Source organism: Elephas maximus, chromosome 26, assembly GCF_024166365.1.
Source record: "Elephas maximus indicus isolate mEleMax1 chromosome 26, mEleMax1 primary haplotype, whole genome shotgun sequence".
Taxonomy (NCBI): Eukaryota; Metazoa; Chordata; class Mammalia; order Proboscidea; family Elephantidae; genus Elephas; species Elephas maximus.
The window spans coordinates 39,658,379-39,675,448 of record NC_064844.1 but is presented as its reverse complement, the minus strand read 5'-3'; the positions used below and the strand labels follow the sequence as shown (position 1 = coordinate 39,675,448).

Here is a 17,070-nt window from a genome sequence, read left to right as displayed (position 1 = left end):
ATGGAGAGGGTATTGAACCCAAGCCGTGTAGTTTCGGAGCTCAAAGGCTCAGCTGCTGGGCCATAGGTCTTTCCAAGCCTTAAACCAACCAACCAGCTAGTATCGTTGAGTCAATTCCAACTTTTGACTACAACTGTGCTCCATAGGGTTTCATGCCTATGACCTTTCGGAAGTGGATTGATAAGTTTTTCTTCTGAGGTACTGCTGGGTGGATTCAAACTGCCAGTCTTTCAGTCAGTACCTGTTTGCGCCACACAGGGACTTCTTCACAAGGCTTACCTCTGCTCATTTCCCTCTTCCTTGGTCTCTCTGCTGGTGAAGACAGGCTCAATGCCACAGAAGCTGGAAACAGTTTAACCGTACTAGTCAGTTCCAGTAATTAACTACTTCACTGTGACACATGACCAGACTTGCCTATGTTTTTAAACTAAAACGTCAGTGTGTATCTCAATATCCTCCGCATGGATGAAACCCTTTAATCTCCATGTATTTGTGGCTTAGCCACTGGAAGCCCAGCCTGGCTAGCTTTTAACACCTTTCAGGCAGCCACCTCTGCACTTGTTTTTACCCTCTACAGAGGGGAACCTGGTTAATCAGGAAAGAAACTCCCTCAAAAAGTAAATAGTGAGTAGAGTGTACATATGGTGGAAAACAAATGGCTCTTGGTACCATGTTGTGGAAATTATCTCACTTGGGTAGATAAAGGAGCAGGGCAAGCCCAGGTGGCACTGGTGAGTCCCCCCTTCTGTTCCATGACCCATTCATGACGTGTACATCAGCCTTTCTGAGAAAACTCCATCTCTACACTTAGCACCCTCAGAACTGGGCAGCCATCTATCGGGTAGAGCTCTGTGTCGACGCTGCACCCACCATGGCTGTGACTGCCTGTCAGGGCTTGGGGTTTGTGGTTTCACTGATTGGAACAGCAGGCATCATTGCCTCCACCTGCATGGACCAGTGGAGCACCCAGGACTTGTACAACAACCCAGTGACTGCTGTATTCAACTACCAAGGGCTGTGGCGCTCCTGTGTCCGTGAGAGCTCTGGTTTCACGGAGTGCCGGGGCTACTTGACCCTGCTTGGGCTGCCAGGTAAGGGCCGGGTGCCTGGCAGGCTGGTGGGGGGAGATTAGAGGTGCAGAAAAGACTACAGCTTCTGCCTAGAGCACCATGAGAAAGACTGCAGGGGAGGAAGGAGCTGCAATTCACTTTTGATAATAGCAACAGCCACCACCATCAGGGTTGGACTAGGAGGGAAAGAACTTTAGGGAGAGGAGCTTTCTGGAGCTTTTGAGACTCCTGTTCCCCTACCTGGATGGTGCCCAATTCTCCCCAAGGGGATCGTTTTAAAAATAACTCCTATGTAAACAATAGCATTGAGTCTTAATCACCCAGAAGAACAGGACTCAGGAGGCCCAGACTTTCGCAACTTCCTTCCTTTAGCCCCAAGACTTCTCCTTCCTGAGTTGGGGACAGCATATCTTCCAAACAGAGCTCATCTTGACAAGCCCCCTTGAGCTTGGCCCCAGCTTCCAGGGAAGCCTGAGCAAACAGCAGCAGCAGAAGTGGGGCAGAGGAAAAGACCTGGTTGGCCATGTTTCTCTGGACTGTGCTAGAAGGTTCTCTGTTATACTGGCCCTGGTCTCCTTGCCTCCAGAAAATATTGGCAGCATGGAAGCATAATCAGAGTGCTCTCTGCAGGGGGAGGTCTCTGCTGTGGCAAGTCAATGTTGCCATGTGGTGCCAAGGTGCTATGGGCTGTCATGTTCCCCTCCTCAGATTGGCATATTAGCTACACAAGAATTGGTGTGTGTTTGATTAGTAGGTAGGTAGGCCTTTTTAAAGTGAAGAAAAATTCAAGTCACAATAGTAGGCAATGTTAAAGTTGTCTTTCAAGTAACAGAGTAAGACAATAAAGAAGCTTGTTTTTATTGTTATTTGTTCCTTCCATAAATGTACATCCAAGGCTTGAAGGTAGATTGGTTCAATGTGGGCATTGTGAGGAGGGCCAGAAATAGAAGACATGGGCTCTCCCCTCCAGGAACTTTCATGTAACTGTAGGGTCAAGACTTAGGCACACAAAGAAGGCAACAAATCAAGACTTCAGTCATACGGTGACTCATTCTTTCATACATTCAGTAATTATTCATGGAAAGCCCATGGCTACCTCAGGATTCTATGGGCCTACCCTCCGAGAAATAAGACAGCATCCCCTAGGCTGGGTGGGACGAGGTGCCGGTACATAGGAGACAAGATGAGGATAGGGCTGCTCAGGGAAGGCTCCACCGTGGAGGAGCAACCAAACCCTTGAAAAGCTGTTAGAAATTGGCAGGGACAGTGCTACAGAAAAAAAAATAATGCAAGTGAAGGCATGAGGGTGTTACTCCTTGAGTCCGACTCAGGGAGAAAAAGAAGCAATGGTTTTGGCTAGAGTAGAGGGCTTATGTGACAATTGTGGAGAGCATTGAATGCCAAGCTAAGGAGTTTGGAAGCCCATGAGAGATATTTTTAAAGATCATGGTATTTTGGAAATATTTATCTGGCAACAGAGTCCCTGGGTGGCACAGTTAAGCACTGGGCTACTACCCAAAAGGTTGGCATTTCAAACCCACCCAGAGGTGATTTGGAAGACAGGCCTGGCAATCTGCTCCTGAAAAGTCATGAAAGCCCTATGGAGCAGTTCTACTCTGAAGTATATGGGACTGTCATGAGTCAAAATCGACTCAACAGCAACTGGTTTGGTTTCTGAATTTTTTTAAACCTGACAACAGAATGCAGAAGAGATTGGATCTAGAGGCAGTCAAAGGCAGAGGCCATAGAACCAGGGTAAGAGGAAGGACCTGGTTCTGAACAGAACAATGAGCCAGATTGGTGGGTGATCAGCTGCCAACTCAGAGTGCTTCTGGAGAGACTGGAGAAGTACCTAGAGGAAAAGCAAACCACTCCCTCTTCCCTATGTCCTGTTAATCCCTCCTTAGCTTTGGGCCCCCAAATTCCTCCCGGCTGTCTGCTTTTAGATTCTCCCTCATCTTAGTCACAAAATAGTACCTGTCCAGAGGGTAGGATCTGGGTCTGTGCAGAGCTAGAGGCCATGGCAGAGAAAGTCACCCTCAGTGACATATGAGGGTTGACGCTGCCTCACGAAGGGGAAATAACAGTGGTAAATCATGCGCTAACACTAGAATGAGCTGCTGCCTGGTGTTATTTTGTGAATTTGGTGCTGTTATTATCACTGTTTTAGAGACAAGGAAACTGAGTTTGAGGAACTTGCTCAAGGTCACATTACAACTGGAGCCAGGGTTCCAACCCTGTCCTGTCAGCACCTAAGACCAGGCCCGTAGCCCCAACAGGAAGCCCTACATGGTTGGTCTCTGACACAAAGCATAAATTCGCAGCGCAGGGGCACCTATCTTGCCCCCACGTCCTGCCTAAGTCTGGTCCCGTAGCCCCACACAGACTCTTCCTTGGAGGGTTTACTGGGCTAACAACAGCTGACTATACTTGCCACCACCTCCATCACTTTACAGATGGTGATGGAGACTCAGAGGCAAAGTGACTGGTCCAAGCTTACAGAGCTAAAAACAGGCCAGACTAAAACCACCTGAGGGCTTCTCCTACAACCTGAGCTTTGTGCATAAAAATCCTATGATTTAGAGCAGTATTTTTTCAAAGTGAGTTTTGTAGGAAGCCTTTTAAAAGAAAAAAATTATTGCAAACCCTCAATGGTGATTTAAATTATCATAATTTAATCATCATAATATTACTTTAATATATACAAGTAATTGATAGATTTAAATTCTTCATGCATATAATCATTATACAAGTACAAAAACATACTTGCAAATGTAATATAAATAATATTTAAAAAACTAATAAATTCAAATTTTAAAATTAATTTAGTGTGAAGGGTAGTGTTATACTGCATTTGAGATTTAACAAAACAAAGATACAGCCTCAAGTCCAGTTTTGTATTTTTTTCAATGTTTTGACTTCAATATTATTAACACAGACACTCACATAGGTTTGTTTTACAAAATGGTGTTAATAACTTCAAGGTAATCACGCCTTACACTTAGCCACAACTCCCTCAGGGAATAATCCTCTCATGTCTATAGTAATGAGGCCTGTGACTTGATAACTGTCTTATTCGTTTGAGGTAAGGCTGTATTATGGCCAATACAACCTGTTAACGTGCTTGGCTGTTAATCAGAAGGTTGGAGGTTCTAGTCCACCCACAGGTGCCTAGGAAGAAAGGCCTGGTGAAATATTTCCCAAAAAAGATCAGTCATTGAAAACCCTATGAAACAGTTCTACTCTGACACACGTGGGGTTACCGTGAGTCAGAATCGACATGATTGCAACTGGTTTAGGTTTCTTTTTGTGTTAAGGTGTCACTGAAATCCAACTCTAATGGAAATTTTAACCCAATTATTTCTGGAATTGGGGAGTGTTATATATTGAATTGTGTCCCCCAAAAATGTCTACCAACTTGGCTACACCATGATTCCCTGTATTGTGTGGTTGTCCACCATTTTGTGATCTGATGTGGTTATTTTACGTGTTGTAAATCCTAACCTCTATCACGGAGAAGTGGTTAAGCAGTTGGCTGCTAATCCAAAGGTAGGCAGTTCGAATCCACCAGATGCTCCTTGGAAGCCCTAAGGGGCAGTACTACTCTGTGCTATAGACTCGCTATGAGTCAGAATCCACTCTATGGCGATGGATTTGGTTTTTTTAATCACGTTAATAAGGCAGAATTAAAAACAGTAAAGTAAATGAGGCAGGACTTAGGCTGTATCTTGAGTCAGTGACTTTTGAGATATAGAAGAAAGAATTGAACAGAGAGGAGAGGGATCCCCTACTACTGAGAAAGAAGCACCTCGAGTGGAGTGGGTCCCTTGGACCTGGGGTTCCTTCACTGAGAAGCTCCTAGACCAAGAGAAGATTGATGACAAGGACCTTGCCCCAGAGCCGACAGAAGAGAAAGTCTTCCCCTGGAGCCGGTGCCCTGAATTCAGACTTCTAGCCCCCTAAACTATGAGAGAATAAATTTCTGTTTGTTAAATCCATACGCTTGTGGTATTTCTGTTATAGCAGCACTAGATAACTAATACAGAGAGGAAAGTTTCCTTGTTGTGTATTTACTGCCAATAATTGTTGCAATCAGATATGTGCACAGACAAGAACATACAGTGCTCACTAGTGACGTGAATGTGGTACTGACCACCAAAGCCAAGGCTCATTTGAGCTTGGAGCGCTCGTACCACCGAGTGGGGAGAAATTCTCCCACCTGTTTCCTGTTTGAGCTACAGTGAACCTTTTGTTCATGCAGCAGTTAAGAACATTAGAGGATTCTGAGGCACGGGTTAGCTTCCTCTCTTGTGTGGCTATGGGATCCTTCTCTGCAGATGACTGCCAAATCTCTCTCCAGTGCTCCAAACCAAAACCAAAACCAAACCCACTGCCGTCGAGTTGATTCCAACTTATAATAACCGTATAGGAGGCTATAATCTTTACAGAAGCAGATGGCCACATCTTTCTCCTGCAGAGCAGCTGGTGAGTTTGGACCTTTCAGTTAACAGCCAAGCAGTTAACCACTGTACCACCAGGACTCCCTCTATGAGAAGAAACCAAACCAACAAAACCTGTTGTCATCGAGTTGATTCTGACTCACAGCAACCCTATAGATATGGAGTAGAACTTCCCTGTAGGGTTTCCAAGGAGTGGCTGGTGGATTCAAATTGCTGACCTTTTGGTTAGCAGCCTGAGCTCTTAGCCACTGTGCCACCAGGGTTTCTATATGAGGGGAAGCAAATAAAAGTAACTTTTTAAAGTTTTTGGTTTTTTTTAAGAATAGTGAACTGAGGGGCTAACTCTGCCCAAAGTCAACCAAATTCTAAAGCTGTGATAATTAAAAATGTGCTTTGGCACTGGGATGGACAGACAGATTAATGGAACAAAATCAAAAATTAGAAATACATACATAAATTTAATATAAAAAGAACAGGTTTTACAAGGCGATGGGGAAAAGGGAATGTTATTCAATAAATGCTGTGAAAATTATTGATTAGCTTTTTCTGAGAGAAAAAGAAAATAAATCATAGCATTAACCAATACATGCACCAAAATAAATTCCAGATGGATGAGATGCAAAAATACATAAAAATTTTTAAATCTTGTAAAAAAAATTCTAAAATATTTTGTCTTCTAAAGGAAAAAATAACTATAAGTGTAGAAACAATGAAAGAATACACAAAGGAAAAGTGATGTCATGAGACTATGTCATTCAACAAATATTTATTTAGCTCATATTATGTGCCAGGCACTGGGGAGCACATAAAATGAAATAGAGTGTATGTTTTTTTGTGAAACGATGACCAAAATTAAAAAGCAAATAGCTAACGGGAAAAGTTGTTTTCAGTAACTACAGCAATGTATTAACATCCTTAGCAAATAAATAGTTTATTTATGCTAAATGCTAAAATTCCAGTAAATGCATGAGAAAGAAGTACAAACTGACAATTCAAAAGAGAAAAATACATCACATTTTTTTTAAGTTCAAACTGATCAGTGATCAAACAGATGCAAATTAAAAGAAGTTATCATGTATATCATAAAAAAAAAAAAAAAACACTATGAATCAGAATCGTCTTGATGGCCACAGAAAAAAAAAGGAGCCCTGCTCAGTGGTTAAGCATTCAGCTGCTAACGGGAAGTTCAGCAGTTGGAAACCTCTAGCTTCTCTGAGGGAGATTCCGTAAAGGTTTAAAACCTGTAAAGGTTATGTTCTGACCTTCTGGTTGCAGCCAAGTACTTAACCACTGCACCATCAGGACTCCTCCATAAAGACTGCAGCCTTGGAAACCCTATGGGGCAGGTCTACTCTGTCCTATAGGGTTGCTGTGAGTCGGAATCCACTCCACGCAGTGAGTTTTATCACGTATAACTTACCACATTCACAATGTAGGTAGGTAATAGTGTAGTGAGACAAGGTCTTTCAAATACTGCTGTTGAAAATAAAATCCATGGAAAGCAATGTAGTTCTACATAATAAAGATTTTTTTTAAAATTCACACTCTGACATCTCAGTTCCACTTCTAGGAATCTATTCTAAAAATACAATCAGAAATGCTGCAAATAGTTACATGCAAAAATGTTTATCATAACTATATTTCATAGCAAAAAAAAAAGCTGGGAAGGAATAATCTAGCTAGATAAGAATAGACACTGTTTAAGTGAATAAGAGCATTTCTATATAATGGAATCCTAATACATTCATTTTAAATGATGTTTAGAAGAAGCTTTCGTGGCATGTATATAGTTAAGTGAAAAGAGCAAAATATGAAATTACATAATCTGTTAATAATGAAAAAAATATATGCAGAGAATTGATAAGAAGGAAGTATGCCAAATAAGGTCTCTAGGATTTAAAATTATGGGTGATTGTTAAAATTTTCTCTGCTCCCAAACTTTTCTGTGCACATTTTCCCTTATGAGCACCAAACAGGGAATCAGAAATTAGGGATATACAATGCGGAAATAGTCTTAAAGAAAAAGAATATTTTTCCTACCTGTGTACTAACAGAAATCCTGGTGGGGTAGTAGTCAAGTGCTATGGCTGCTAACCAAAGAGCCGGCAGTTCAAATCCACCAGGCGCTCCTTGGAAACTCTATGGGGCAGTTCTACTCAGTCCTATAGGGTTGCTATGAGTCGGAATCGACTCAACGGGAGTGGGTTTTGGGTGCGTACTAATATTGTTGTTAGGTGCTGTTGAGTTGGTTCCGACTCATAGTGACCCTGTAGGACAGATTAGAACTGCCCCATAGGGTTTCCAAGGAGCACCTGGTGGATCCGCCTTGCTGATCTTTTGGTTAACAGCCGTAGCTCTTAACCACTGGGCCACCAGGCTCTGTACTAATATTAAACCCGTTGTCGTCAAGTGGATTTCAACTCATAGCAACCCTATTGGACAGCGTAGAGCAGCCCCATAGGGTTTTCAAGGAGCGCCTGGTGGATTCGAACTGCCAGCTTTTTGGTTAGCAGCGTAGCTTCTTAACCACTATGTCACCAGGGTTTCCATACTAAAATTAATCCTCCCATATTACTCTCTATAATATTTGTATTATTATTTATACCATCACTTTTGCCTAATTAATACAGATCCTTTTATATTAATATTCCTAAAATGTGAAAAGAAACGGTGGTGAAAATGCTTTGTCCAATGTCAGAAAAAAATAATATAAACTCCTAGAAATTTACAACCTGAAATGGCACCTCAGATCCATATTTGAACCTAAATATGGGGATGATTTCCCTTAGGGAAACCCATAGGGTTTCCAAGGCTGTAATCTTTACAGAAGCAGACTGCCACATCTTTCCCCCTCAGAGCAGCTGGTGGGTTTGTACCAATAAACTTTTGATTTGAAATTGAGCAATTTAACCACTGCATCATCAGGGCTTCTCCTAGAGTGAAAACAGATGATTGGAAATAACCTATTTTTTTTTAATTGTTTTTCATTTTCAGTTAATTATTTTGGAGACATATAGATGCTGCAATTGGGGGTGGGAGGTAGACAAGTATTTTAAAATAGATTAGTGGAAACCAAACTGGTGGATCTTTTTGTGAATGAAAAGCCTACCTCTTGAAATAAGACTAAGGTGGACCCCTATCAACAAAAACAGTGGCAAAAATCATTCCTGAATTACTTTAACAAAGTTTCCAATCTAATTGGTCAATCCCTGTCCACCAGCAGACACCAGTGCCACTTCTTGTAGTCTTCCCCTTACCTTTTAGACTTGGGCTTGGTATATCAGTTTGGGGACACACAAACCATCAGCACTATTTTGCATTAAAAAGTGTAACTCTTGCTTTCTCTAATTTTGGGTTTTCTGGTTCATGCTTCATTCTCTGTGAATACTGACCACAGAACCTGAAGCAGGAGGTGCAGTCAAGCGAGATGTTGCCTCCGTTCAAATTAAGGGGGTGACACTCCATATTTGCTTTCTGTGTTTGCTGAGAATAAACCACAAGAGTGGTAGCTGGGTGCATTGAAATACCCAGCTGCCCACAGCTTGTTTCCTGGAGAATTACTGTAGAATTTAGAAATTGCCTGTGTGTGTGTGTGTTTCAGGGCATTGAAATCCAGATTTGGGGAAGGATGGATTAAAATGTCTTTGAACTCAAATGCCAGACATATGTCACCCAAAGAAAGAAGCAGCAGGTGGATCAATTCTCTAACACTTTCGAGTTGTGTAGAAGGAATGCAATGGCTGATCTCTTCAGCCAAGTCTCACTTTTTTATGATTGCACAGTTCCTGATATTTTCATCAATTACAGTGAAAACTTTTCTGCAAAATGTAGACAACAGTGCATGACATCTTGAAAGGGCCTCTGAAGTGGTGTAGTTTAGACCCCACATGTTACAAATGAATAAACTGTGACTTACTTGCAGGGGGCTGAGGAAATTGCCCAAAGCACACAGCATGTTAAAGACAGTGTCAGGAGCAAATCCTAGGTGTCGTAGTGGCCAGGTTGGTGGTCTTTGGCCCTGGCACCCCTGGGGCCTCCTCTGGCCTTTGGTGGAAACTTCTGTGTCCACCACATGATCTTCATGAGATTCTTGTGGCATGAATGACAGGATGAGATGGAGTTCGAGAGGATGCTTCACTTCTTCTCATCCCAGCTCTGATACCTGGGGACTGAAAGCATATCTCTAGGACTTGGCTTCCTCTTCTCAAAAGTAGGGACAACTTTGCCTGCCCCTACCACTCCATATGGAGATACAGAAGGAGGGAACACCACACTGGAAGTTGAGGCAGGTGTCCCACTTGTGCCATTTTTAAATTATTTACCAATCAAGATGCTTGGGCAAGTTCCTTAACCTATTTGTACCTCAGTCAACTCACCTAAAGTAAAATAAGAATCATAATACCTGCCCTACTCTTTACCGTAAGATCAAAATGGGAAGGCGCAAGCAAAATGTGGTTTATGAGTAGTGAGAAGAAAATGTGGAAGAGAGTTTTGCAGGACCATTTATTTTAAGTGAGATTAGACAAAGTGGCCTCCAGTGCAGAATAGGGCCTAAAGGAAGGGCTCGTGGGGGTTCTCAGTGGTGGTAGACACATCAACTTTCCACCCAGATGGCAATGTGTTCAGGGCAGGGCAGAGATGGGGGTGGCAGTGGCTGCTATCCCCGTCTTGGGGGCTTTGGGGGACAGGGTCCTTCCATTCACTCAGACTGATTTGCCCTCAACCATCTGGGCCTGTGGAGCTCAGCAGGACAAGTACCTTCTGGCGCCACTTCCATAACAAATGAAAAAATAATGCCCTTGAACCAAGAGTGAAACTGGACTATCTAAGGAAAACACTGTGAGCAAACACTACAAGCTGAGGCAAACCATCTGATTAGAAGAGCTTCTCTCAGGAGCACATTGGGTCCACACTTTCCACAGGAGGAAGGCGGCAGCTTCTTCCGAGGTGGTGGCCAGAGGACAAGGGGGCTCAGGCCATGTCCACCACCACATACCAAGTGGTGGGTTTCCTCCTGTCCATTCTGGGACTGGCGGGCTGCATTGCCGCCACGGGGATGGACATGTGGAGCACCCAGGACCTGTACGACAACCCTGTCACCTCTGTGTTCCAGTACGAGGGGCTCTGGAGAAGCTGCGTGAGGCAGAGCTCAGGATTCACTGAGTGTCGGCCCTACTTCACCATCCTGGGCCTTCCAGGTAGGCACCATCCAACACCACTTAGCAGGACCAGGAGAGGGCAGCAAAGGTGCTGTTTGCTCTCACCCCAAAGATTAGGGGCCTCGGAAATTGCCACATGGACTGAGCCACTCTCTCACCTCTGGGTGTGACCCTTGCAGATATGGCTCAGAATAAAAGGTGTGAATAAGAGAAGAAGTTGACCTTGTGTCAGAAAGGGTGATAGTCACAGAGACACAGACACCATAGGGGAAAAACTGGAGAATTCCAAATGAAAGAAATGGCTAGTAAAGAAGCAGGTCACGAGAAGAGTGGGTCTGTGTTAAGGGCATAATTCATAGAATCAGCTAATGTTTCTCAACTAGAAAATAAATTGTGTCAGTATGTGTGCACGTGGGTGTATGTGTACCTGCACATGACTGCACACACGTGGGAATAGGGAAGAAAGATGGTGAGTATTTTGTTATGGCCAAAAAAAAAAAGTATGGAAAGGTCATTTAGTATCATTTGCAGTTCAATTAAATTTTTCTTTGAAAAGTTGGTGTCTCTGTGGGTGCCCCCCCTCCAAAATCTTACTAACATTAACTTATAAATGTCCTTTTTCTGCATTTGTTGAGAAGTTCTGGTATACACTGCCAAAAACCAAAGTACGTTAAAATACGTATAATTGTAGATGTGACATCCTTTCACCCATGAGGACAAAACAAGTTAAATCCCTGCTTTTAATATGATAATTACCTCAAATATGCATCATAGCAAGTTTTCCTTCTGGATATTATGGGAATGCTCTTTGAATTTTGTTATTTTTACAAAAAGCAAAAAGATAATAAAAGGTTAAGCTAATCAGAGGCTCAAAGGGGTGGCCAAGACTTGAGTGTGGTGGAGAGAACAGTGCTGGCTTCTGCCTCTCTTTGAAGCAAACATCTGGTAAACAGATATATGGAAATCAATTTGCACAAATGTGTAAAAAGCCTGGGAAGCTCTTGAAATTGAATTGTGAAAAGCACTTAATTCACCTTCATTTTCGGAAAGAAATAAAATGAGAGTGAGAGAGTAGATGAACCTGGTTGTATTCAAATCCATTTTTGGAAGCTACCAGTATTCAGGACCAACAGGACTGTGACTCATTGAGACTTGCCTGGGGGAAGGCGAAAGGTAGATCCTGGTGGAGGGAAGAAAGCCAGGCTGAGGGGGGCAGGTGAGTTACATTGTAGTGTGAGAGGAGAACTCAGAAGGGAAGAGATGCAAGAACCATGGCTTGTTGGGCTGCTAACTAAACCTAACTTTAACTATTAAATGAAGAAAACAGACTGATTCATATTCAATATTACAACATAACTTCCCTTGACTTCATGCTCGATAATCTCTTCCTGAGGCTCCACCACACATTATCAATATCCTGCTCACTCTGACTCAGAGTTCCCACATGAGGAGCTCCCAAAATCTTCCCACTCTCCTAAACTGCCAACCCTCATCACTGCCACCCTCACTTCTTTTTCTTGTTCTACTAAATGGCCTTGTCCTCCATGAACTCTCTTAGAGTCTCTCCACCTTGACAGTTCTTCTTTCTGTAGAGCAAGTTTACCTCCCCATTTCCCATCCAAGGCCCACCTCTCTGCCAAGCTCTGAAGGTACCACGCCATCACCTCTGAGATCTTGCTCTGCTGATCAGCCTCTTTCCTTTCTGCCTCTTTCATCCCTTCTTCCTACTTGTCTATGTCCTTCTTTCCTGGAAAATATTCCCTTGATTCTGATCATCGTCAAGTGCTGTCTCTCTCCTGAGTCACTGACAGTCAAGGTAAGAGACTAAATTTTTCCACCACCTCTCACTCTTTGCCCTTCCCAATCTGGTTTCTAACTTGGTTATTTGTATATTGGTCTCATTCAGCGTCTGTGTTGCAGGTTACTTTAGCTAGATAGGGCCTGGTACATAGTGACCATTCAGCAAATTGTTGATAACTAAGTTGAACTTAGTAAAAGAATACTTCATTTTAAGTGTTCGTGTGAGCTATTAAAAACAAGTCAAAGGTTTCCCCCAAAAAGCACAGTAGATTGCCTCTGTACTGCAATGGCCTGTTATTGTGGCTCCATGCATAGAAAGGACCTGATCCTCCTTCTGCCTCAAGCAGATTAATTTACGCATTCACTAAAAATATCTTTTGCATGCCTGTTATGTGACAAGAACCAGAGTTTCAGGGACTATAATAGAGTAGTTAATATCAGCTTCTCAGTGGCTTAACACAACAAAAGTTTACTTCTTGTCCATATGGTGGGCAGAGCAGCCTCCTGCCTCTTGTAGCTACACTATTAAGGGATGCTGAGGCAGAGATGGAAGGACTGAAGGATGCATACTAGATCTTAACTGCCCCAGCCTGGAAGTGACATATGTCACTTCCACTCACAGTCCCTTGGCCAGAACTAGTCATATGTTCCTGGGGGCTGAAAGATGGAGAGAATATGGCTGTTTGGTGAGTACCAATGTCTTAGTCGTCTAGTGCTGTTATAACAGAAATACCACAATGAATGGCTTTAATGAAGAGAAGTTTATTCTCTCACAGCCCAGTAGGCTAGAAGTCTGAATTCAGGGTGCCAACTCCAGGCAAAGCCTTTCTATCTCTGTCAGCTCCAGAAGAAGGTCATTGTCATCAGTGTTACTTTGGTCTGGGAGCATCTCATTTCAGGAATCTCAGGTCCAAAGGACATGCTCTGCCCCCTCCCCCCCTTGGTGGTTTGAGGTTCCCCTCTCTGCTAGCTTCCCTTTCCTTTTATCTCTTGAGAGTTAAAAGGTGGTGCAGACCACACCCCAGGGAAACTCCTTTTACTTTGGATCAGGAATGTGACCTGGTATGGGTATTACAATCCCACCCTAATCCTCTTTAACATAAAATTACAATCACAAAATGGAGGACAACCACAGAATACTGGAAATCATGGCCTAACCAAGTTGATACACACATTTTTGGGGCGACAGAAGTCAATCCATGACAACCAACTATGTCTACCACAAGGACAGTAACTTCCTGGGCTGCAAGGAAACCACCACACTGGTTTCAATTCTTCTAGACAGATAATTGTTTCAGCACCAAACAATCAAACCCAATGGGAGTGCAAACAAATACACACCATTAATTTATATTCATCCTTCAGACAAACATTAGTTTCTCTATGTATAAAATATTGTCTGATACAAGATAATATATACTGTGCTATTTCAGAAGCCAGGCATTCTGGTGAGGGTAGAGGGGAATCAGGAAGGAAGGAGGCTTTTGTATTATAAAAATTTCTTAGCACATAATTATCAAAAGAATGTATGTACAGTCATGGGAAAAAAGCACACCTTTGATTTTTAAAAAATCAATTTTTCCAGGAAGTAAGGAAGAAGAAAGGAACAGTGGAGCAAGGAAGGAGAGGGAAATGGAGGGAAGGGAGCAGTTTTGGTATTACTTGGTATGTACTTTTACTTCATGTCAGGCCAGTCTGAGAATGCTTAGAGAAGAAACCCAGCTACCACCCAGGAGCCCTGAGGTGGCTCAGACCCACAAAGGGAAAGGTCCTGGGCTCTCTGAAAAGGGTACTAGGGCACAGAGAGCTGGAAGAAAGACCTCCTTAAATCGTAAGGACTGCAAACAAAATGTCTGCTGCTGCCACAATGTGTTTAGGGGTCTTGCAAACTGTTGGTCTATGTCTATGTCAGTAAGCTTGGGGCCCTACTACACCTGTTTTGCATCTCTCCCAACATCCAGTATGGCCCACAACAAGCACTGAGGCATTGGGGCAGGGGAAAGTGGGTGCCAGCTTCTGTGTCGTGTCTCCCAGTCGTGCTAGGAAAAGTCAACCTGGGCTGAGCCAGCTTTAGAACCAAGGAACAGCTCTTGGCAGCTGCCACAGAGGTGTGCACCAGGCCCACCTGTCTGGGTCGAGGGACAGGATTTCACCAAAAGCCAGGAAAGGCATTTCTTGGAACTGAGGTTATAGAAAAGGAGATATTTTAAATTGCTGACAATTTATGGCCACAGAGAGTATTTTCTAGAAGTGTGGGGTAGCCTGTCCTCATACAGCAGGAGTGGCTACATGTCATTTGGTATCCAGAAATACAAATATTTGTGTGATGACTTACTCTTGACTATCTGAGGTAAGGAATGGGTAGGAAGGTTACCAGGGGGGGCATGGCTCAGAAGCTAGAGGCAGGAATGTAAGGAGATGCAGCAACCAGAGAAGAGGCAGGAGGGTGGCTGAGGACACTTGTGGGATGCTTAGAAGCTGTAAGGGATAACACTAACCAGCCAGGGCCTAACACCTAGAGGGGACTTAGCAACCCAAAGCAGCCACTTAAAGCATTTTCTTGAGAATGACAAGGAGCCTGAAGCAGAGGAGCTAGGCGAAATGCCTACTAGATATAGAAACAAAAGGTTACAGAGAGCTGGTACAGAGAATTTCATTTTGACCTAGAACCCAGGCAAGTACCACCTCCCAGCTGAGAAGTAAGCCTTAAAGTACTATAAAGGCATGAAGAAGGTACCGTTATAACACTTTAATTAATAATCCTAATTGTTTCCACTTACTAAACCCTTACTAAGTACAAGTACTTTTCTTACAAAATATCACTTAATTTTTTGTTCATCTGATGAACATGTATCATGTCTATTTGGAATTTAGAGCCATAGAATAATTCAGTTCAACAAGTTGTATTATGTAATCTGCAGATAGATTAACGAGGTGAATAGTGGTGGTAGCAGGACTGTTTACCTATATATTGCCACCTCGGTATAATTTATGGCCCATGACTCCCTCTTCCTATGTTCCAAACAGCCCTTGTGGCATATGGTGCTTGAGGGCAATGCCCAGAAATAAAAACAGCTACTTTGCATAAGCTCTCCAGTTTATTCTTCACAACAATACAGGGAGGTGTGTATTAGCTTTATTTTTATGGGAAATGGAGGCTCAGAGAGGGGACAAGGTAACATGCCCAAGGTCCCAGGGATAGATGATGGCAGAATCAGGAGGTGAGCACAAGGCTGAATGCCTTCAAAGCTGTGTACTTCCCCTGCCCTGTGCTTAGGCTCTGTCTCTACATTCCAGCTAGGAGGGGTTGCCTTCAGAATTGAAGAGATTGTTCTGGGCTTCAGCATGATAAATGCAAAGGACATATTGGCACACACTTACAGCAATATCGTTAACTATTCACTATGTACTAAGTTTAAAGAGTGGATAACTTGCACATCTTTCCCATTTCCCCTCCCTGGAAATGGTAGAAGGGAAGAGCAGAAGACAGATGGAGTGGAGGCAAAAAACTTAGAAACTCATGTTCTGGCTCCATGGAGGCATCACACACAAGTAATGTTTTTCCCAAATGTGTTTGCAAACATTCGAACTGACAGTGGCAGGGCCCTCCAGTTAGAGACAGGTGAACTGGGATCAAAGGTATGCTTGGCCACCCACACCTCTTGATCTCATTTTCCCCAACTGTGAAACGGCTCATTATAAGGCATTTTTGTGAATGTGATTTGCAAGCCACATATAAGACCTAGCAGTTGGCATCATGAAATCATCACTGTTGGGTCTACACCGCCCAAAACTCTCAGATAAACAGTGAGGAGATTTGGTCTTCCAGACTTCTTTCTTCTCCAAAATCAAGCATATTTTATGAATCCAAATATCTGAAGTAAAGATTATTTAAGTCACTTCTTTTTCTCCTTTCTGTCCCTCTCCCCGCTTGTGTTCTGACCACTTCACTGTTTTCTCAGCCCCTTTTCAGGCGACTGGCTGCATTTTCCCCTTTATATCTCAATGTGCAAAAAAAGAAAGGAAACAGGGAGTTTCCCATTAACCTGTCAGTCATAGTTACACTCCAGGGGAAATTTTTTTTTTTTAATTATGTAACATTTAACTCAGAGAACAATTTGACAAGACCTGAAGCAAAAATCCTAAGGGGAAAAAATATATATGACTGCTCTTAAGTATCTTTTTTAAAGGAGCAGCCCTGTTTGTTTACATCTTGTTGTTGCCTGCATGTTTTTCACATAAAGTCTAATGCTCACTACAGTCCAGTGAAACTAGCTTGTCTTTCTCCAATTTTTGGTGGAACAGACTGGTCCAGGGAGGTACAGTGATTGTCACTTATAAAGTTGAAATGACATCTAGTGGGCCTCTTGGTTGTCAGTCAAACTGAAGAGAGACAAATATTTTAACACAAACATGCCTTTTATATATGTGGACAAACATCTCAATATTTATACACTATCATGTGTGCGAGGTCCCTGGGTGATGCAAAAAGGTTGGTGGTTTGAACCTCACCCAGCAGCACCATGGAAGAAAGGCCTGGCAATCTAATTCTGTAAAGGTTACAACAAGAAAACCCTAGGG

At 42.9% G+C, this 17,070-nt stretch overlaps 1 protein-coding gene across 2 annotated transcripts in view; it reads left to right on the top strand.

The window, feature by feature from the left end:
- Positions 1–871: 871 nt before the first annotated feature.
- Positions 872–17,070, top strand: part of CLDN18 (claudin 18) — a 38,615-nt gene continuing 22,416 nt past the window's right edge. Inside the window, exon 1 of one of the 2 annotated variants that reach the window (XM_049870284.1) lies at positions 872–1,091. In XM_049870284.1, coding sequence (XP_049726241.1) covers positions 872–1,091 — 220 coding nt within the window. Of the gene's footprint in view, positions 1,092–10,407; positions 10,729–17,070 lie in introns of those variants that run through there. The other variant, XM_049870283.1, reaches the window with a different exon arrangement.